The 22,526-nt window shown below is 48.7% G+C and overlaps 2 protein-coding genes across 2 annotated transcripts in view; one reads left to right on the forward strand and one right to left on the reverse strand.

The window, feature by feature from the left end:
• ccdc88c (coiled-coil and HOOK domain protein 88C) overlaps nt 1-22,526 on the forward strand; it is a 66,996-nt gene that overhangs the window by 23,974 nt on the left and 20,496 nt on the right. Inside the window, exons 5-21 of the mRNA XM_085343256.1 lie at nt 1,924-1,982; nt 3,172-3,255; nt 3,876-4,019; nt 4,404-4,630; nt 5,146-5,227; nt 6,158-6,316; nt 7,353-7,499; nt 7,998-8,142; nt 8,226-8,407; nt 8,978-9,115; nt 9,194-9,478; nt 9,551-10,348; nt 12,296-12,423; nt 12,501-12,642; nt 12,722-12,859; nt 13,041-13,202; nt 13,282-13,559. Of these exons, the coding sequence (XP_085199382.1) occupies nt 1,924-1,982; nt 3,172-3,255; nt 3,876-4,019; nt 4,404-4,630; nt 5,146-5,227; nt 6,158-6,316; nt 7,353-7,499; nt 7,998-8,142; nt 8,226-8,407; nt 8,978-9,115; nt 9,194-9,478; nt 9,551-10,348; nt 12,296-12,423; nt 12,501-12,642; nt 12,722-12,859; nt 13,041-13,202; nt 13,282-13,559 (3,298 nt within the window). The remainder of the gene's footprint in view (nt 1-1,923; nt 1,983-3,171; nt 3,256-3,875; nt 4,020-4,403; nt 4,631-5,145; nt 5,228-6,157; nt 6,317-7,352; nt 7,500-7,997; nt 8,143-8,225; nt 8,408-8,977; nt 9,116-9,193; nt 9,479-9,550; nt 10,349-12,295; nt 12,424-12,500; nt 12,643-12,721; nt 12,860-13,040; nt 13,203-13,281; nt 13,560-22,526) is intronic.
• On the reverse strand, nt 15,402-17,057 carry LOC146611759 (endonuclease domain-containing 1 protein-like). The gene is made up of 5 exons (XM_085343259.1): nt 16,980-17,057; nt 16,811-16,896; nt 16,570-16,678; nt 16,109-16,301; nt 15,402-15,832 (listed from the first exon to the last, which is right to left on the reverse strand). The coding sequence occupies exons 1-5, from the start codon at nt 17,055-17,057 to the stop codon at nt 15,402-15,404; spliced, it is 897 nt and encodes a 298-aa protein (XP_085199385.1).

Here is a 22,526-nt window from a genome sequence, read left to right on the forward strand (position 1 = left end):
ACAAAGTTCCTCACCAGACTTCTGTACTCCTCTTCCTGATCATCCCAGATACACCCCATGATGGCTGTGTCGTCTGCAAACTTCTGAATGTGGCATAATTCAGAGTTGTAGCAGAAGTCAGAGGTGTACAGGGTGAAGAGAAGAGGGGACAGCACAGTTCCCTGTGGTGCTCCTGTGCTGCTGACCACTGTGTCAGACGTGATGTCCTTCAGCCTGACGTACTGTGGTCTGTCGGTGAGGTAGTCGGAGATCCAAGCCACCAGGCAGGGGTCCACCTCCATCCTGTTCAGTTTTTCTTGAAGCATACAGGGCCGGATGGTATTAAAGGCACTGGAAAAGTCAAGAAACAGGATCCTGACCGTGCCTTTTCCCCCATCCAGGTGTGAGTGGGCTCTGTGTAGGAGGTACAGGATGGCATCCTCCACTCCGACACCCGCCTTGTATGCAAACTGTAGTGGGTCCTGGGCATGTTGTACCTGTGGTCGGAGGAGGTTGAGGAAGAGCCGCTCTAGAGTCTTCATAAGATGTGACGTCAGTGCCACCGGTCGGAAGTCATTCAGCTCATTGGGCCGGTTCTTTTTGGGGACCGGGACGATGCAGGATGTCTTCCATAGGGCGGGCACTCTCCCCAGTCGCAGACTGAGGTTGAAGACTCGTTGTAGCGGCTCCCCAAGTTCAGCAGCACATGCACACTGCAGCACACGACTACTGCAGGAAAAACAAAAAACAATCCTATGATGCAAATTTGCAAAGAAAACAGCATGTGCATCATTTCACTGTGGGAAGTGTTACGAACAGCTGATAGGAACGGCAAAGCATGTTTCTGGAATATTATGTTTTTGTTCCTGCAAGCGCTTTTTATGCAATTTTTGCAAAGCTATATGTGGAACGAAACCGTGACCGAGGACAAGCTGATGGCATCAGATGTAAGTACAACTCCTCCGGTTTCATATGCAAAACAAATTATTGCGCTAGCTTACACGGTTCAGGTTCTACAGGGATTTAAAAATAGTTACGCAAAACGGAGCATGCTGCTCTGACCGGCTTTAAAGGGTTAACAATGACTTTAAAAAAATAATATAAAATAGTGTGCAACACCACTGAAGTTTTTTTCTTTTAAACTCTCTTTTCAACCAACGGCAGTCACTCTCCAAATAACTTCTGCTTAGCTTTCCGAGCTTCCCTCGGGTCCTCTTAATCAGCAGTCTCCAACCTTTTTTGCGCCACGGACGGTTTATGCCCGACAATATTTTCACGGACCGGCCTTTAAGGTGTCGCGGATAAATTAGGGAGGGGCTAATAATCGGCTCAGTCATTTTTAATGATCGTTGAAAGCCCAGATCGTAATCGTGATTAAAATTCGATTAATTGAGCAGCCCTAGCAGGCGGTGCTCATCCCTTCAAACTTTGTCCCAGCTGTTAGAACGAGACCGCCCGCTGCTCCGGGGCGGCTCGTCCATACGCGCCACCCGTACGGTGTCCTCGCAGTGAGGAGAGCTGAGACGCTCGAACGCACTGAGCGTCTGTGCACAGAGATCAGCTGATCACACACCTGAGGCCAGGCTGTGCTGACAGGTGACAGGTGCAGACGGTTTCATTAGACACACTCATCAAGTCCAGGGGTCCCAAATTCTGGAGGTTTCCTGGGAAAACGGGTGTGTGTGTGTGTGTGACAGAGTTGTGTAGCTTTCATGCTTTAAGCCTCGTCTTTACAGACTTTATCAGCCCTTCGCTCTGCTGAAGATGCAGGATTTAAACCAGTGTGTGTGATTGAAAAGTGGTTTGTATTTATTTCTCAGATGTTCTCAGAGGTCGGACGGCGTGACTGCCGCACCTCGCTGCTGCTGTGGCGTGACATCATGGCGCCGTGTATCGAGCCGTGGCGTGACTGTAACCACGAGTTTCTCTGTTTTGTTCCCTCAGCAAAGAGCATGGAGGAACTGAAGAGGCTTTTGTTGCTGATTCTGGGCTGTGCTGTGCAGGTAACACACACACACACACACACACACACACACACACACACACACACACACACACACACACTGCCTCTCCCAGGAATCGTGTTTGTGTGTGTGTGTCGTTTTGCATGTCTGAGCACAGCCGTCTCTTCGTGTTCCTGCTGACGAGGGCTGGACTGGATGTGGGCGGGGCTTCTCGCTCTTTTAAACACCAGTCAATTGTTTTTCTGTTAACCCCGTGGATCCTGATCACAGTCAGGTTATTTAGCGTGTTGCTGGAAGCCGCTCCTCCCTGGAAGTGATTTATCCAGATGTATCGAGCTGAGTTTACCTGTGCTGACAGGTGGGCTCGGTCTGTTCAGCTCTCCCATCCCTCTGAATGCAGCGACCTCGTCTTCTTCTCACCTCTCTTTGTTTGTTTCTCCCAGCTTCCTAATTTCCCTCCCCCTTTGTCTCCCTCCCTCTCCCCCTTTGTCTCCCTCCCTCCCTGCACTTGCTCGACTGGTTCCCGGGAAGAGGAAGGCCATGAGGGGAACAGGGAGGGAGGATAAACCACAGGGAAATGATGTTGTTGTTCCATTAAATAGCTGTGACCCCGCCCTCAGACACACACCTGACAACTAACGGTAGAAGCACATCAGTGAGGATGACGCTGCCCTCAGCCCTCTACCTGCTAACGTTCACCTGCACACCTGCCTCCTCCCACCTGAACCTTTATGCTTTGATTTCTCTGAGCTTTGCTGCTGTACGTCTGACATCATCAGCCCGGACGTGTCGAGCACGCTGGATTTTAAAAACTGCAGTTAGTCTGCGATGTGTGGGCCAGACAGACGTGAGTTTAGAGCAGAATCCAAAGATTCATTTTTGTGCTTTGAATGTAAGAAAGCAGACGTGTGCTCATGCAGTTACATCATCAGTGTTTATTGGGTCGTGGATATAAACTGCACAGCCCCTCACCTCCGAGTCCACCTGTTACTGACGTATTTACCATCTCGACTTTTATGTGACGTCGTTTTTTTATTTACTCTTTGTGCTGTTAATGTGTAACACACACTTTCATTTTTAACTTAAGTTTTCTGACGTCTGTCATCTTGTTTTTAAAGATGCTGAATAACTAAATAACTAATAACCCACCAAACAAACAAGAGAAGCAACAGCTGCTATTTGATTTTAATCCTTCATTTCCTGTGTGTGTCTGTGTGTGTCTCCTCAGTGTGAGCGTAAGGAGGAGATGATCGAGAAGATCAAGCTGCTGGACATCCAGACTCAGGCTGCCATCGTGTCTCACATCCAGGAGGTGACTGAAACCTGCTGAGAGCAGCTTCACTGCTGATCACTGATCACATGGTGCTGCTGCAGCGTCTCCACCCGGGAAAGTTTGTCCCAGGTGGAGCCGCTGCAGCAGCAGCACCCTCACGTTAGTGTGTACCTGCTGCCTGTTTTCATCTGGAGGTGCTGACCCACGTCAGCCTCACAGCGTTCAGGTTAACCTGCAGACTGTCCTCTGGCGCCTCCAGGAGGACGCCACCTGCATTGAGCAGAGACGTGGCCTTCTGCTGGCGTCTGTGTCGACTGTGACGCTAAAACGTCTTTGAACTTGAGTCTTTAGAAATCATTTTGTATCAATAGCAGAGGCTGAAGGGGAGGGACCCCTCAGAAACCAGCACGGGACGATCACCGTCGCTGTTTATTAGCCAACTAAACCGCTCAACCACCTGAGGAGAGGCCACACCCCTCCTCTGGTTTAGGCTTATCAGCACCAGGCTTGAACCAGAGAGCAGGTGTAACACTCACTGTGACATCATCATGAGCAGGAAACTGTTTAGAAACTTTAAAATCTAAATTTCAGCTGCATTGTGTGTGTGTGTGTGTGTGTGTGTGTGTGTGTGTGTGTGTGTGTGTGTGTGTGTGTGTCAGGTGACCCATAACCAGCTGAATGTTCTGGACCTGTCCTGGCTGGAGGAAGGAGCAGAGATCATCCACGAGGAGCTCGAGCCTCTGTCCCGCAACATGGCGGCGTCCCTGCGGCAGCTCATCGACCAGCGAGACAAAGCCAGCGAGGTACGCTCGCAGACGCAGCTTTATACACATGTCGTCAGCGTGACACAGACGCCGTGATGTCTGTGAACAAGGCGCTGAGTCTGAAGGTCGTGTTTAACTGAAGGAGAGATGATAAAACTGTAACGTCTCAGAATAATGTGATTGGTCGCCTTCAATGATCCATGTGACGTTCTGTGATGTGTTGTTGACGGGAGGTCACAGTAGCTCATATTCAGTGTGTGGTCAGAACGTTTGTCTGGTTAAGCTTTAAAGGACCGCAGGTCACGTGTGAAGCTTTGATTGGACCGATCGCATCGATCTCACGTCCGTTGTTGTTGTTGACACGAGATTCAACATATTTCACCTGAAGTGTTCACGTTTCCCACTCTGACACCTGCCTTACAGGTGATTGTGGACCTGACCCAGGAGAGGGACTACCTGTCCAGTCAGCAGCCCCAGGACGGGTGCAGGGTCCTGGGCACGATCGGCCCAGAGCACGGGCGGAGCTCCGTGGGGGCGGGAGTGAATAATGGCGGCTCGGCCGGGGCGGCGCTTTCCAAGGAAGAGAAGCAACATCTGTCCGTGGAGCTCGCCGACACCAAAGCCAAGCTCCGCAGATACAGACAGGAGCTGTGAGTCTCCGCCTTCAAACACGCCCGTCCAATAAAGTCTGACGAGCCCGAGCTGTAATGTTTACCTCACACTAACGCTAACGAGGCTCCAGCACATCTCACAGGCCGTGTGTACACGACCACGCCGCTGTAATCACAGGGCGGAGACACGTGACTGGAGGTTAACAGCAGGCACGCCTGCGTTACTCACTGACCCAGGCAGCTCTCTGCTGAACACACTCACACGTTTTTGTTTTTTTTTTTACATGAAGGTCAGAGCGCCGATGGTGTTTCCATAACGACGCTGACAGGACGTGTGTGTTTAACTGGTGACCGACAGGAAACAGTTTAGAGACAAACGGAGCCACGAAATCTAACACACGACCTCGACCACGTTAACCACTGAAATAGCAGGGTGCTCTCAGAGCGAGCGTGCTGCTGGCGTCAGATAACTAACGGTGCGTGCGTGTGTGTGTGTGTGTGTGTGTGTGTGTGCGTGCGTGTGTCTGTGTGTGTGTGTGTGTGTCTGTGTGCAGGGAGGAGAAGACGGAGCAGCTGATGGATTCGAGGCATGAAGCTGAGCGTTTGGATCAGGAGCTGCAGAGACTAAAACAGGAGGTGAGAAACAGGACGAGTCACACATCACTGACGCGCTGAGCCACAGTAGGCGGTCATGTGTCCGTGAGGAGCGTTTCTGTGGAAGCTCGTTTTCCTGCGTCCCGGTGTGAGTCGTGCTCAGCTTTTGGGAGAATCCTCGTCTGCAGGGGATGCTTCCTAAAAGGAAGCAAAAACAGAGCCTGTAATTATTTAAAGATGGTCCACAGAGAGCATCCAATGTTCAACCTGAGCATTTCTTATCTGCTCACTTTGGATCTGCCATGAAGTTGTTCCAGGAGCAACAGAAAGATGGAGAAGTCGGAGCTGTGGAAACATCTGACGGCTGATGAGGCGAAGGTGTTCGGGGTGGAGCTCTGTGGCGGCCTGTGAGGGCGGACGGTGACTGAATACAGGCTGGAAACATCTGGAGCAGCTGGAACCGCTCCTCAGCAGGAACGACGCTGCATCAGGTTGAAGATGAGCCCATATTCTACATAAAAGGATCGATCAGTTTGACCTTTGACCTGCTCTCTGTGGGCTGTGATTGGAGGACGGCTCTGTCCAGCTGAACATGGTTTGCACGATGGATTATTTCTAACACGGTCCTCTCACAGAGCTGGGATTAGACTCACATGTAATCTGATGGAGGGTCATCCCCCTCTGCAGTGGTCTCAGTCACTTTGTCCCAGTTTGATGAACTGGTTTTGAGCACGCAGCAGAGATTAATAAGTGTACAACAGGATGACGTGTAATCCTGCACGGCTTCAGCATTTAAATTACCAACAGATTACAGAGCATCAGGAGATCAGAGCGTTTGTATAGAAGAAGTTTAAGCAGGCTGCTGCTCTGGGTTCGTACAGAGTGGTTGGATGGTGGCGGCGCTTTTATCGTGAGGTTTGGATTAATAACAGGAAGGAAGTGACGATAACGTGTTCCTGTTTTATTTTTCAGAACCAGTCTCTGTCCGTCGAGGCGCGCTCCGCCCGGGTGTACCGGGACGAGGTGGACTCCATGCGGGAACGAGCCGCTCGCGTCGACCGCCTGGAGACCGAACTGAGCAGATGCAAAGAGAAGCTCAATGACGTTCACTTCTACAAAACCCGAGTGGAGGTAAAACCAGAGCGTCTCACCACAGAGCAGCCTCCACATTAAAGCCACCGACAAACACCACCATCACCTCCGCACGCCGCCTGAAACAGGAAGCTGTGGGTCCTCTGGCGTCCGCTTCAGGCTGGCTCCAAAAGGGAGTCAAATACAGGGCTAGTCTAAGGAGCTTGGAAAGAAAAGCGTCTGGACTTCAAGTTGCTTGAAGATGTTTCACCTCTGATCCGAGAAGCTTCTTCAGTTCTAAGGTCAAATGCTGGAGAGTCCCAGACCCACACCCGCTTTCACACCTTGGCTCATGTGATTAGAGGATCATCAGGGGTCCTTTGTCCCTCTGTGGGGGGAAACTCCCACTGGGTTTAAATCTGGGACTCTCCACCATTTGACCTTAGAACTGAAGAAGCTTCTTGGATGAGAGCAACTTGAAGTCCAGACGCTTTTCTTTCCAAGCTCCTTAGACTACGATGACCTGGATGACTGAGAACCTTCACAGACAAATACCTGGCTATTCCCATCTTCTGCATACAGTCTGTGTAAGGAGCGACAATTGAACGCTGTAAACAGATGAGCATAAGAACAACAGTGTGTGCAGACCGGGTGGTGCTCCGGGTGGTGTTCAGCTGGGACACCTGGGTCCTGCTTTCATGTTTGATCCCCTCCCTAACCACAGACCTGCACACGCCTCCGTGGCGGCGCCCTCTGTCAGGCGGTTAATGCCTGACTGAGAGTGATGTACACAGACCTCACCGCACAGCTTCCAGGACACCTGCAGAGGTGTGTGGCATCCACACCACCTCCACTCGGGGGAGGGGCCTGGTGATGTCAGGTGGTTTTAATGTCGTTGCTGACAGAAAAAAAAGACAAAGGGGTGAACGATTATTTTCATGGTTTTAATATTTTCATGTTTCTGTTTATGTCCTCACACCGAACACATTTCTGCACTTAATCTGACCGTGTGTGTGTGTGTGCGTGCGTGCGTGCGTGCGTGTGTGTGTGTGTGTGTGTGCGTGCGTGCGTGTGTGTGCTTGCGTGCGCGCTCCAGGAGCTCCGCGAAGACAACCTGACCCTGCTGGAGACGAAGGTTTTGTTGGAGGAGCAGCTGTCGGCCTCACGGGGGCGCTGTGACAAACTGCACACGCTGGAGAAAGACAACCTGCTACTGCGGGCGAAGATCCACGACCTGGAGATGGTACGACCCAGACCCACGCCGTCACATGGTTCACACAGTGACCGCGCCAGATGTTTCCAGATGTTCTTGACACAAAGCTTTCTCTCTGTGACGAGATGGTGGCTGGGTGGTGTGTGACGTATATTAACACACGTAGGATGAGAGCACCTCCCCTTACTGTCAGGGTCAGCCTCTGAAGTTCTCATCATCATCGTTTACGATCACGCCCCCTTTACCTGTAAAAAATCCCCACTTCCTGTGACAAACGGTCACATGGCATCAGCGTGCTCAGGTGATAAACAAACTATAATAAAATGCAGTGTAACAGCACACACGTCTGTGATGGGCTGGCCACCTGCCCAGTCTATACACCGCCCCTCCCCCTGTGACCTCTGGGATAGGCTCCGCCCCCTGGGACCCTGAAAAGCATAAACAATTAATAGAGTGGGCAGAAACCAGAAGAACGCTGGTCTCTGTAAAAATCATCATCCACCTGTCTGTCCCTCCACCTGTCTGCAGGAGCGGGACAGCGAGCGGCGACGGCTGGAGGAGCTGGTGGAGGAGAACATGCTGCTGGAGATCGGACAGAAGCAGAGTATGAATGAGTCGGCTCACCTGGGCTGGGAGCTGGAGCAGCTCACCAAGAACCACGACAATACCGAGAGTGAGCCTCCACCTGTCTGTCCTCAGCCTGTCTGTCCTCCACCCGTCTGTACACTGGTAACCGGCTCTCTTCTCTCCGCCCAGCCCGTAAGTCTCTGGTCGACGAGCTGAACGAGTGCGTCTCCAGCCGCATGCTGAAGCTGGAGAAGGAGAACCGGGAGCTGCAGGCGTCCATAGAGAGGCTGAAGGAGGAGAACCACCTCCTGCAGGAGAAGCAGCTCCACACGCAGGAGCTGGACCGGGAGAACCAGAGTCTCAGCAACAAGGTGGGACTCACAGTCACTCCTGCTGTTCACTGGCTCGAGGCGCTGCTGTGGGAATTCTGTTTTTTAATTAAAGTTTAATAAACTTTGATTTCTGCCATCTGAGCGGTGATTTGATTTTACAGTAACAGTGATGCATCGCGTCTCAGTCCTGCAGGCGTGCAGCGTTTAGTCTAGATGCTGATATGAGACACATACATGTAACTTTTACTGATTGATAACACAGCTGATCAATAAAGAAACATGGATCTCATCGGTTAAGGTTTACAGTAAAACTCATACACACAAGCCGGTGTCTCCACCTGACTCCAGGTGCACCAGTCGTGCACGCAAACATGAACATCACTCAGTAAACCTTCATTCGTCCAGTATTTGTGTTTCCGTCTGTGCTGCAGGGGAACTTTCAGAGAGTAAACATGACGACGTGAAACCCTGATAACAAACTCGTCTCGTCTTTTAACGGCACAGTTTTAACTGTTTTTGTCCAGTTTTAACGTCCTGCAGCATCATTCAAGCTCAGTGAGCTTTGAAACACTCCCCTGTCTCTAAAAGCAACACCTGTGTTTGTTTCAGCTGGAGCGTCTGCAGGGTTTACTGGACCAGGAGAAAATAACCAATCAGGACATGGAGGCTCTGGGGGAGGAGCTACTGAAGGAGAAACAGAGTCTGGAGCGCGACATGCACGCTCTGAAGGCGGAGAAGGACCGACAGGTGTGTGGCACGCTCAGGTAACATCTCCTTCACTGTCAGTCGCAGAGGAGACCGGCTGACTTCTGTTTGTCCAATCAGATCTCAGAGCTGGAGAGCGAGAAGCAGCACCTGTCGGAGGCAGTGGCGTCCCTTCAGGAGCGCGCTCAGTCTAACAGCGTGGCGAGGGTCCGCGAGGTGGAATCAGAGAACCGCCTGCTGCACCAGAGCATCACCGACACCAGCTCCCGATTGGCCAGCCTGGAAACACAGCTCAAAGTATCCAATGAGGAGGCAGAGAGGCTGAGGGAGCGGGCGGGGCGGTGTGAGGAGGCGGAGCGAGAGGTGGCGCGGCTGGAGAGGAGCCGGGAGGCGCTCAGCAGAGAGGTACGTAAACGCTTCCTCCTCTCTGACGAGTCTCACTGCAGCATAAGTGTAACGTGCCCGTGTCGCCTCCAGGTGGCGTCTCTGCGGGCGTGCAGCGAGCGCTCCGAGGCTCTGGAGAAACAGGTGACCTCCTTGGAGCAGGAGGTGCACAGGCTGAAGCGGGAGGCAGAGGAGAGCCAGCGGGAGCTGCAGCGGCTGACGAAGCAGGAGGCTGAAAACGGACTGCTGTCCAAGGAGAACCTGGAGCTCCGCTGCTCCCTGGAGAGCCTGCGCTCCTCATCCACCCGCCTCACCACTGTGCAAGAGGAGCTCCAGGAGGCGCAGAGGGAGATGCAGGAGCTGCAGAGGAGGCTGGATCAAGCTGGGGAGGAGGCGCAGGGAGAGAGGAAGAGAGTGGAGAGGCTGGAGGTGAACCTGACAGCTCTGAACCAGGAGAAGCATCACATAGAGGAGGAGATGGAGAAGAGCAAAGAGGACAGGGTGGAGGAAGAGAGGAGGCGGCAGGAGGCAGAAAGCAGAGAGGAGGACCTGAAGAGGGAGGTGGAGGAGCTGAAGGAGGAGCGGAGGAGGCGAGTGGAAGGAGACGAGGAGAGGAAGAAGCTCCAGCTGGACCTGGAGCAGTCGGAGAAGGGCCGGAAGCAGCTGGAGAAGGAGAGCTGGAGGATGAGGACGCTCCTGGAGGGGAAGGAGACGGAGCTGGAGGAGAAAACCAGGAGGCTCACCGAGGTCACGAAGGAGGGAGGAGCTCTCAAAAAGGAGGTGGAGCGAATGAAGGAGGCGGCGGTGAAAGCAAAGGAGGTGGAGCGAGAGAACAAGGAGCTTCAGAAACAAGCGACGATCGACAAGAGGACGCTGGCCACGCTCAGAGAGGTGAGAGAAGGGGCAGGGGGAGGAGCTTCGTTTAAGCAGGTGTCCGTGGCGCCGCTGGGCGGGTTATTTAGATTCTAGTTCAGAGTTTGGATCTGAGCAGGTGAGCTGTAGAAGCGTCACTCGTGGGTCTGTGTCGGTCTCCTCGTTGCTGCTGACGCCTGTGAGACCGCGAGGCTGCCATCAGAGCGCACACGCTCCGAGTAACGACTTTTAAATCCCGGGAGAATTGCAGCTGCATAAGCTGTCGCAGGAATGTTTTTGCATGTGAGACCGGAGGAGCCGCACTTCCATAACATGCATTCAGCTCGTCCTTTGCAGAAGGCACGTAAAAAACGTCATAATCCAGAAACACGCTTTGCAGATCCGATCAGCTGTTCATTGCACTTCCTACTATGGCATGTGTCATTTTTTTCTTGTGGGAAACATAGTTTTTCCTACAGGGCCTTTCAGAGGAGCGTGTTTGACTTGAACTTAAACTGCACTGTTTAAGTTTGAGTTTCTCCTGAAGTTTATAAAAGTGAGTGTAGCTCAAAAATAAAACTACAGAGACACTCAGTCAGTTTGCTGTTTGGAAATATGTGTAAAAACAAGTCAAGTCAAGTCAAGTTTATTTATAAAGCACATTTAAAAACAACCAAGGCTGACCAAAGTGCTGTACAATAAAATACAAATATAAAATACAATAAAACGCAAGTACATAAAACACCTCACAACAAAGGTGAGGGTATATAGTTACTACGGCTTAATGCATACATGTTATTAAAACTTGTATTGATGTGTAGCAGCTTGAAAGATGGAACGACAGCAGGTAAAAATATGAAGGTGAGCTCTGGTGGACTTGGTTCTGTGGTGGGCTTTAAAGGGTTCATCAGTTTCTTTGCTCTCAGAACTGCAAAAAAAGCAGTAAAATGAAAACAATGTATCAAAATCTGAATCTCAATCAAAGACGAGGCGCTCGGTCAGCTTTACCGACATATACACCAGAAGGCCAGCAGGGGGCGCTGCACTGCTAGGTACTGAACACTGGGGTGTTCTTTACAGCATCAGCGTGGAAGGTTCCTGTGAGCGCCACATCGAGTCCTGAACAACCAATCAGCAAGTCTGAAAACGCACATGTTACAGACTGTAACTTGCGTCAGCTGTTCATTCTCGGCTCTTTGGAAACCTGCAGAGTGGGGCGGGGCAGTGTGGCCAAACGATGTAACTCACCATGTAACTGATGCGAGACTAAATACTTTACAACTCAACTTTATTAGTGCAAAAAAATCATCAGTTTATTTCCACTTGAACAAGCAGCTGTGTTTTATCTGCATTAAAGCTACAAACATGTGACAGAGCAAATGCACCTGTGTGAAACCTCCTCCACACTCTGAGTGGGCATCATATCCTAAACGATGCGTCTCTGCGTTAGTTCGTTACCCCCAGCGTTGGCTAAGGCCTGCAGCTATTTAAAGCCGACTGTTTGTTGAGTCAGCTTGTCAGCTTGAAGCCTCTTCGTTGACAGCTGTGTTGTACTCGAAGCGCTTCTGCTTCAGATGATGAAATAGGTTTGTGGTGTTTCCTCCCTTCACCATGATGGCCCACTGGTATGTTCTACAAAACATTGTGCTTTGGTGGCTTTCTGACGAAAACCAAACCAGTTCCACATCACTGCGGTTGCTCCACTTTTACAAACCAGTTCTGGTTCGTCTGTTTGCCTTCTCGTTCTCCACCGCCGTGCTTTTTTACGCCATGTTTGTATGAAAACAAAGGCACCGCACATGCGTGTTTTACCCATGTTCTATCGCAATGTTTCATTTTCTTATCGTTGCCTAAAATTACACCGGTGTTACCGTGAAAGTTATAATATGTCCCAGCTGTACTGCAGACGCTCGGCGACGTCGGCCGCTCTGAGCCTGATGCCGAGCGCCCGTGACCTTCAGCGGTGTTTGTGTTGCGGTTTTGCAGGAGCTGGTGTCGGAGAAGCTAAGCGTTCAGCAGCAGAAGGTCGAGCTGGAGCGACTGAACGAAGAGCTGGAGAAGATCGGACTGAACCGGGAGAAGCTACTGCAGCAGGAGCACACGCTGGAGGACAGGTACGACCCTGCGACCTCACCTGTTCACTTTAAAGCGGATCTCTGACGAGGGACTCACGGATGTGTTTGAATGTCAGCAGGTACAGGCTGCTGGAGTCTCGGCTGGAGGAAACCGTCCAGCAGACCATGAAGGTCAAGGAGGAGAAAATCTCCAGCCTGGAAAAGAAGCTGGAAGAAAGCGGCGCCCTCAACAAGACGCTTCACGCGGAGCTGGAAGCTGTGAGGAAACGCGCCCTCGCCTTCGCCTCTGTAAAGTTGAAGCTGTGCGACAGTCTGACATTTTTCTTTCCCGCTGCAGGCTCGTCAAACGGCGTCCGCCTCACATCAGCAGCACGAGGAAGTAAACCACAACTCCCAGCAGCACCCGGCGGCTGACCGCAGCGCCACGGCCGAACTGCTGCGAATCAAAGATCACCTGATCGACGTGGAGAAGAACGTGAGCCGCTGTTTCTGATCATCATCATTAATAATGATGTTATCACTGTTAATGATTATAGCAGCACAGGAACGTTTCCTGTTCAGCACCTCAGAAATGTTCTCACACGTGAAAAACGCTTTGTGCTAATTTGATGGATGAGTTTGTGTGACTGCTGTGAAACTGTGTTTGTTTGGTCCAGAACGCCTCCCTGCAGACGGAGAGCAGTCTGCTGAAGGAGCAGCTGAAGCAGCTGGAGAACCAGAACACTTCCCTCAACAACCAGATGGCGGCGCTGCAGCGGCACACCACCACGCTGCAGGAGCAGAACTCGGCATTGCACACGCAGACGGCGAAGCTGCAGGCACGCTCACGCACGTGTAACTTCGACCCAGTTTACACTCAGGCCATCGCGCTCACGCTTCATCTCTTTGTCCTCTCAGGTGGAGAACTCCACCCTCTCCTCTCAGAGCGCCTCTCTTATGGCCCAGAATGCCGTGCTGCAAGGCCAGGTGACCGCCCTGGAGACGGAGGTGGAGTCGTGGCAGCGGCAGCGCGAGGAGGCGTGGCGAGCCAGAGAGGGCGTGCTCAGCGATCACGAGCGCCTGCTGAGCGTTCACGAGAGGCAGGCTCACGAGTACGAGCAGCTGATCAGTCAGCACGCAGCGCTGAAGGGCAAACAGAGGGCGCTGGAGAGCGAGCACAGGACGCTGCACGGCAAGTAAGTGGACGCGTCGGCGTGAAGCGCTGGAATGATTCAGGTAACAGGAAGCAGCACAGGTGGGAGAAAGGGTGCCGAGTGTAACCATGGAAACGGCTCCTGATCGCTCCTGAGCCGCAAGTTTCCTTTTAGCTGATCTACCCATCCGTGTCACTTCCTGTCTGTGTCACTTGTTCTGTCAGCTTCACCTTTGACCCCTTAAATCAGGCTAATACCTGCGAGGTGTGCATGAATTTGAACCACTCTCAGAGAGACGCTTCGAGACAGCCGACCTTTGACCCAATGACACTTCCTCCTTTCACAGTTAAATAGAGGTTTGCTCTGAAACTGCAGCTGCAGTCACGATGGCGATGAAGAGCAGAGGGTCTGATGAGCATGGAGCGTCGCTGCTCGCTCTGCTGCTCGCTCTGCTGCTCGCTCTCTGGGGTTACATGTGTTTGTTCCAGCTGAGAAACATCAGGCGTCGGCACTCTGAGGTCAGAGCCTCCATCGGCTCAGTGAAGTTTAGGGATGAGTATCGAAAACCGGTTCTTGTTGAGAACCGGTTCCCACTGTTTCAATTCCTTGGAGTTGTTTGCCATTTTTGCAAACGATTCCCTTATCGATTCCAGTCGCCCCGAATGACGTCACCACGTTGCAGAGCATCATTTACCTGGCAGGAAACACGGCGCCTAAGCGGCTCAAACGCTCAAAACTTTGGTTATACTTTACGAGAACGGATGACAGCAGGGCAACTTGCAATACTTGCAAAGTAGATATTTCATTTAAGGAAGGAAACACTACGAATATGCAAAAGCATTTCCTCACAAAACACGCGATGACCTTAAATGAATGTCGTGTTTTTAATTCCGCTCCGGACTCGTGAATCTCAACCCAGCAGCAGCGGTAACATTTGCACGTCCTCTCCCGTTAATGCGGCAGGTAAATAATCAACTAACAGTGCATATTATGTTAGCGCGATCTGCCTTATTACAAAACCTGCCATTACTGTGCATTTAGGTGACCATGATGAGAGAGACAGACAGAGTCTGGCTCAGATGCTGGCAGCTCTCGCTGCAGTCTACCGGTAGCGTCTCCTTTCAGGCCAGGATAGACGAATGTCAGCGAGCAGTGACTAAGTTTGTGGTCAAAGCCTTGCACCCATTTGCCACAGCAGATGATTTTCAGTAAGTGAATGTGTTTAATTGTAGGCAGGGACATTACTGGATATTCTTGTGTAATTGCTACAGAAGAATTTCTGTTATACTTTGTTATTGCTACAGAAGAATATTTATTTTATTATTTTACATTTACAATTTTTTTTCCTGGGGACCCTGTGACACCCCATTGAAGAGCCGTAGGCTGGATCTCTTAAGATCTCACTGTTGGGTTTGTAAGGCCATGTTACTCCTAAATTTCTATCTTGTTCAAAGAGAAGATATAAAAGATATAAAACAAAGTTCTAAGCTAATCGACCTTAGTGTTCTCCTTTTTTAAAGAGAATCGATAAAGAATCGAATCGTTAAACAGAATCGAAAATGGAATCTGAATCGTGAAAATCTTATCAATACCCATCCCTAGTGAAGTTTGTCACACTTGCTGATTTTGACTGAACACACCAACACGCGACACTGAGCATTTCATCAGATTTTAATAAGCAACAAGCTGCAGTGAAGCTGCTCTCAGAGTAAAGCCGCCTGTAAGCATGACAGCATGTGTTCACCTGCACCATAAACATGCTGACATTTGTGCGACACAGTTAAGATCACAGTAACTGTTTACATGAGTTCATGTGTGCAGTGCTGAGGAAAGGATGAGCTGCGTTACTCTGCAGAGATCAGTGATCTCGTGAGTATTTCTGGATTATATGTCACAAGGATTTCCTGCTGCTGCAGACGCACCTGCAGCCTGCTCCACATAGCAGTCGTTGTGAAACAGCTGACCTGCAGCTGTTTGGTTGTGTTTTCCAAGAAAGGCTTGAAGCTGTGACAGGGTGCACTCGTAGATCTGGTTCTCAACATTCTTAGTTGTGGCACCTCCACTCTCATAAGACTGTGATGTCTTGTTATAGTAGCAGTGGGCGACCCACATGTAGTCAGGGATGTTGACACCTGGCTGGTTATCTCTTTTGATCCAGTTTCCTTTGGATGGAGTCGCACCGACCAGAACGTAGACAGAGTAATTTTTGGCCCAACCTTTGAGTTTGGCCTCATGTCGACTCCACCTTTTTTCATTCAGCTTTTGTTTTTGAGGAACTATGTTGGTCAGGGTGTAGGTGGCTTTGGAAGCATCATCTGTGGAAAATGATGTAGAGACAGAAGAAGGATGTGATTGGTGGGTGGATGAGAGCGTAGCAGGTTATGATAAAGTGCTGTGTAGAATACATTTCCCTCATAAACAGAACGTAATTATTTTTAAAGGTCTTGTGTTTAAAGTCTTCTTCTTTCCTGTGTTCTCTGGTTCATGTTCCTGGGACCGTGTTCTGTCTCCCACATGTGAGAACACGCGTGTACATCTTACTGTGCATAAGACACACGACAAACCCCTCAGAACAGCTCGACCTCTCTTACCTGCATGATGTGAGCTGGGATTCAGGTGACCTCGATTGTATTGATCCTTGTATTGTTTTGTAAGTTGTTTGTAGTCGTCATCTGTTGCCTGCCTCGTTCCTATGTCCTTAGGGTCTATAGGGTCTAGTGTACGATGTTTGTAAATCAGTGAATCCTGTGTCATCATCTCCTTTTCAAACTTCTTATTTACCAGCTAAAGGTAGAAGATCGACATGAAGTGATGTAAACATGTTATAGGTCAGCTGATCTACATGCACACAGTACTTTGTTTACATTAAAACGACTCATTCTGGTGTATTACTGTAATATTAAATACACAAAGTTCTCAAATGCCATCACTTTTTACAGTCTTCACTGAAATGTTAAATGTGTGATGCAGCTTTAGCATCTGTCAGGAAGTCTGGGATCAGCTGTCTGTGGAAGAAACCTGAGTGGGTCTCATTTACAAAGCTGTCGTATACCTGAGGCTCCACCATCCAGTCTGTTTCTGAACTTTTTCCATCCTCAACTACATAAGCAGAGTAGACGGGAATGCGGTTGGTGGTGTCGTACAGGGTGGCAAAGTAGTATCTGGTGGTTCACAGAGTCAATTAGAAAGACTGAATCTTAAAAGTAAAGTTCACAATAGTAACGACAGATCATCAAGTCCAGCTCTGCAGTTTAACAGAATAAAAAAATACTTTTATTTAATATGATCATTACCTGTTATTAAACATCTGGCAGATGTGGACGTGATCATTGGGAGTCCATTCTGGCACATGCCCCTTGTAAAAGTATTGCATGCACGTCTACACAACAGAGCAGCAGAAACTAGGTTTAAACACACAGAGAAACCATCTTATCATCTTTATGAACGCACTGATGCACAAACCTCATTAAAGTTTTCCACGACGTGTGCGTTGACGGGAAAGACGAGAAGGAGGAAGCACACGGTCACCGAGCTCTGCATGCTGGATAAGTCTGAGATCCTCCGTGTGAGTAACACCTAACACAAGAAATGACCCGAGATTTTCATCACTGTGCTGGAAGGAGGCAGCTGCACGCAACGAAAGAGCCAGAATCTCACTAACGTCCCATCAATGCTCCAGAGCGCAAACATGATGAATATATTCTGTTTTAATTTACACGATGATTCAAATCAGAATATTCTAAAACTAAATGCACCCTTTAGAAAACACAATAATGTTCTCATTCTCCTCTGATTCAGGCGGAAAGTTATCTGCTCTGAATAAGCTGTTATTAGGGCAGGGCAATATGGCCAAAAGTTTTATCATGATCTATATTTGAAAATTTGCGATAATGATATAACTGACTAACTTTATTAGTGCAAAAAAAACCATCAATGTATTTTCACGGTGATAAAGGGCAAACAACAAAAACCAACAAAACAAACAGACAAAAATCCATCTATCAATCACCTGGATCACCTGTTGAAAGAAAAAAGAGAAAACAAGCAAAAAAAAGAGCAACAAAATAAACAACATCACAATGATCTATGTGAATATAACAGTAAATACTAAATATTAAACATTATTGTGCAGCACGTAAGATCGACAGCACACAGTGTGCTTTGAGGTAGGAGCCAAAAAGGGTGTAGTTTGTGTGTGTGAGCACCCGTGTGCACACCTGTGAGCATGAACGCGCTTGTTTTTAAAAGGTTCCTTCATGTAATGATCTGCTAGAGGGTGTGGGGGGGCCACATCCCCGTCCTCCCCAGGTCTAGGTACCCTAGGACCCAGGTGGTGTTACCCTTTTCCCTGGGGTGGAGAGAAGCAGACCGCCCCGGCTTGGCAGCAGCAGGGAGGCCCCAGATTCCAGACCCCAATCGGACGGCCAACTCCTCCTCCAGCCCCAGCCCCCCCCGCTCCAACAGGCAGCTGAGAACAGGGGGTGTGTGAAGACTCCAAACCTCCTATCAAGGCCAAGTTTCACAATGAGCTCACCCGAAACCCTGGCTGATTGGGACCCACACCCAGTTTCACACCTTGGCTCAGGCGACTAGAGGATCATCAGGGGGTCCTTTTGTCCCTCTGTGGGGGGACCCTAGAACTGAAGAAGCTTCTCGGATGAGAGGTGAAATGTCTTCAAGTAACTTAAAGAAGTCCAGACGCTTTTCTTTGCAAGCTCCTTTGACTACGATGACCTGGATGACTGAGAGCCTTCACATACTTATTGCCATGCTGTGTTTAACACAACAGCGCAGTTGGTCAAATGGTTATTAATCAGCGAGACCCTCCAGGTCCTCCATCGCTCCATCAGTTAATGTAATTTTATATTCAGTGAAGGTCCAGAGGTCAGAGGTTACGCAGAAAATTGTGCTGTTTGCTTTGTAAAGTACAGCCAGGAAAAATCTGCTTTGATTCCAGATTTATGATTTTTATTCTGCTGCAGTCCTCACGTTACCTGTGGCAGGTTAAACGCCCACAGTCCTGGAAGCTAACAGCATCACTAACAGTAACTCTTCACTTTGATCGGCTCCTTCTGACTCGGTCTGAACTTAAGTCAAAGCTGCTGCCTCGGTGTGACTCGGAGTGTGGTGAAGAGCAGAGGAGGCTCACAGGTGGGGCTGGTGCTGTTCTCAGTCACATCTCTGAACCTGCTCCAGGGCCCACTAAACAGATGCAGTGCTCTGAATGCAGCTGTGATGCCCGAGTGTGAGGACAAGTGTCTGGACATTTGTACCCGACAGAAGCTCTTTAAGCATGCTGTAGTCCACCCGATTCTTAAAAAAAGAAATTCTGACTGTTATGACCTTTCAAACTATAGACCGATCTCTAAGCTTTCGTTCTTGTCCAAGATCCTGGAGAGACTAGTTCTCTCCCAGCTCCAGGCGTACTTGGACACGAACAATATTGCTGAGAAATTTCAATCTGCCTTTAAGCCATTGCATAGCACTGAAACAGCATTGGTTAGAGTTCTTAATGATATTCTTGTAATCACTGATACTGGACGCTCTATGGTCCTAGTTTTACTGGACCTCTCTTCGGCCTTTGATATGGTAGACCATAACATTTTATTACTAAGACTTGAGCACACTGTGGGTATTAGAGGCACTGCCCTCGACTGGTTTAAATCATACCTCGCTGATAGATCCTTATCAGTTCACTTAGGCACCTTCTCCTCTTCCTCCGCTCCGGTCTGTTGTGGTGTGCCTCAAGGATCAGTTTTAGGCCCTATTCTCTTCTCATTGTATTTGCTCCCTCTAGGTGCAATCTTTGAAAAATACAATATCGCCTTCCACTGTTATGCCGATGACATACAGATTTATTTTGAACTTACTGACGACCTTGCTGTGTCCCTGCACTACTTTCAAGAATGCATGCGGGAGGTCAAAGAATGGTTCCTGAGTAATTCCCTCGTTTTAAATGATAAGAAGACTGAGATTGTGGTGTTCAACAGTAAAATCCCTCGTGCCCAACTCTGTGCTGCCCTGGGTTCCTTTGCTAGTTTTTCTTGTGACTATGTCAGTAACTTGGGTGTACTGCTGGATAGCTCGCTCAAACTCGATAAGCAAGTGTCTGCTGTAGTGAGATCTAGCTTCCACCAACTGCGCCTTATCTCTAAGGCTAGGCATTATATTCCGCATGAGGACCTGGAGAAGCTTATTCACGCTTTTGTGACCTCCAGGTTGGATTATTGTAACTCCTTGTACTATGGTCTTCCCTCTTCTCTTCTTCTTAGACTGCAAACAGTCCAAAATGCAGCAGCCCGCCTTTTAACAGGTACCAGGAAATTTTGCCAATTTTGCCACTCTGTCCTAGCTAGCCTGCATTGGCTGCCCATAAAGTACCGTATTCAATTTAAAATATTACTTCTTACTTTCAAAACTATTAATAAATTAGCGCCAAGTTATCTTAGTGAACTTCTCAAACCACATACTCCTGCTAGAACACTCAGATCTGCCACTCAACTACTTCTGACCCAACCCAGATCTCGACTGAAGTCTCGGGGTGACCGTGCGTTTGCTCTGGCTGCCCCGGTACTGTGGAACACCCTTCCTCTCGACCTCCGCATCTGATTCCATTGCACTGTTCAAATCACGATTAAAAACCCACTTATTCAATCTTGCCTTTCCCTCTAGTTAATATTTCTTTTATGATTTTATATCACGCACTTTTATGCTCATTTAAATTCTTGTTTGCTCTGTACCTGTTGCTTTCCTATGTATTAGTGACAGTTATCTGCTTGCATATTTAGTACTTGCTTTGGTCCTATTTCTATTATCCTCCTCCTATACTCTATTTTACTTGTTAAGCACCTTGGCATACCCTTGGTTTTAAGTGTGCTTTATAAATAAAGTTTATTATTATTATTATAAGCTCTCAGTGAGTTTGCTCAGGATCACAGTTTCATTGTTTTAATAAGCAGGTTCTCTTTAAGCCTGCAGAGTCCTGATTGTTGGACCTTGTGACAAATTAAAAGCCAAATTAAAAATGGCACCGATGACGGAGAGGCGTCCGCAGACTCGTGTATGACCAGTGTTGGGTAAGTTACTTTAAAATAGTAACTTAGTTACATTACTAGTTACTTCTCTCAAAAGTAACTCAGTTACTTCAAGTTACTCGTTACTTTCAAAGTAACTAGTTACTAGGGAAAGTAACTTTGGTTTTACTCAGAATTCTCTTGTTAATGTGTTGCTTCCATAACTTTGCCAGTCTTCTAGCTTGCTTACTTGCCACAAGTGCACTGTGCCACCTACCAATAGAAAGGAAAAGATAATGTGCACATTTCCACGAGAGAAATCCCACGCCTGGACCGTCATTGACTGCTGCCATGATTCTAGCCTACGTCACAGCGTCATGTGCGCTTTTTACATCCAACACAAAAACTGCAGTCGTGGTGCTTTCGATTGTACTCAGAACTCGGAAATTCTGCCTTCTGAATAGGAAGATGTAGGCAACACCAGACTGCAGATGAGCTGCATACAGGGCTGGACTGGGACAGAAAATTGTCCCGGGCATTTTGACTAGAGACCGGCCCACCATTATAGGAAAAATCAGAAAGCCTTTGAATGAAAATAAACACTGTTGTGACAGTGATGTACACTGTTTTGATGGTATATATGCATCAATCTATCAATCGTTTGTTGTAAGATTCAGATAATTATTTTTTAAAAGCTAGACATTTTAAATGAGAATAAGAAAGAAAAGTATTTCTTTGTGCCCCCCTTTCCCTGTTAATGCCCTACCTGGCCCCCTGGCAACACTTTGCTAGATCTGCACCTGCACAGTTACCAGCTGTCAGCTACCTAAAAAAGGATCCTGGGGTTATTTGTCTCTCAGAAACAGTTCATAACTTCCCTTCAACTCATTCATGTCACCTAAAAGGTAAACCTGTTTCTCCATCACCTGTTCAGCTCTGATGATCCAGTAAGGACATCTCCTGGTTTCATCTTCATGTTTCCCTCTCACCAGATAACCAAACCATATCATGACCAGCAGCTTTTTTTACAGCTGTGGCTCCAGCAAACATCAGCTGATACTAGAAATTAATATTAAATAAATTCTAACAACAGCTGATCAAGCTTAAACGTGCTGCTGTTGTTTAGCGCGACATCTGCTGGTTTCCTCTTTCTGGCGCAAAGTGGGTGATAAACAAACAAGAGAGCCGATCAGCTGATCATTGATCAGTTTTCATGATTGAAGTAGAAACGGGAGAGGGAGGGGAGCGAATGAGAGAAGAAGAGGCAGCTGTGCAGCAAAGACACAGAATAACTCCAGCTTTGTGCCTTTTTCATTGTAGCTGAATTACGGGACAAACTGTTCCTTTTCACCTCAATAAGAAACGCGTAATATTTTTCTCTGAATACCAGACGGGACGGTTGGCAACTCTAATAACTTATGAACAAAATAAAGTTCAACATCAGTAACATCATAGCACCCACCCAGCTGTATAGAAACTCCGTCATGCTAGCTAGCACGCAGTACGAAAAAGTCAGAATAACGAAAATAAACTCCACCTAAACTTGGTTCATATCTGACCCAGAGAGACTGCAGGTCATAACTTCTTACCTGAAGTTCAGTTCACACTTGGACCGGCGGCCGCCTCGGGTCTCTCCTCCTCCTGCGTCCCCTTTCTCTCATCCACCTGCTGGCCTCCACCACTTGCTAATGTTACTGAATCTGTGGAAGCTCCGCGATAGCCAACACACGAAGTAACGAGTAACGACCCTATCTAAATCCCAGTAACGACTAACGCGTTCCTGATTTTGGCATAATAACTAGTTACCGTGCTCGTTACCACAATAATAACGTAGTTACTGTAACGCGTTACTTAATAACGCGTTAGTCCCAACACTGTGTATGACACACCTGATGTGACTGGTCAGAGGGAAATCTGCTCTGTGAAACGTCACGAACGATAATTGCTGTAGGCGCCGTGACGTCACGGACTGATTTCGGAGGCGTTCTTAAGGTTG

Source organism: Diplotaxodon limnothrissa, linkage group LG19 (genome assembly GCF_057381915.1).
Source record: "Diplotaxodon limnothrissa isolate DT_005_m linkage group LG19, D_limnothrissa_male_GT1.1, whole genome shotgun sequence".
Classification (NCBI taxonomy): Eukaryota; Metazoa; Chordata; class Actinopteri; order Cichliformes; family Cichlidae; genus Diplotaxodon; species Diplotaxodon limnothrissa.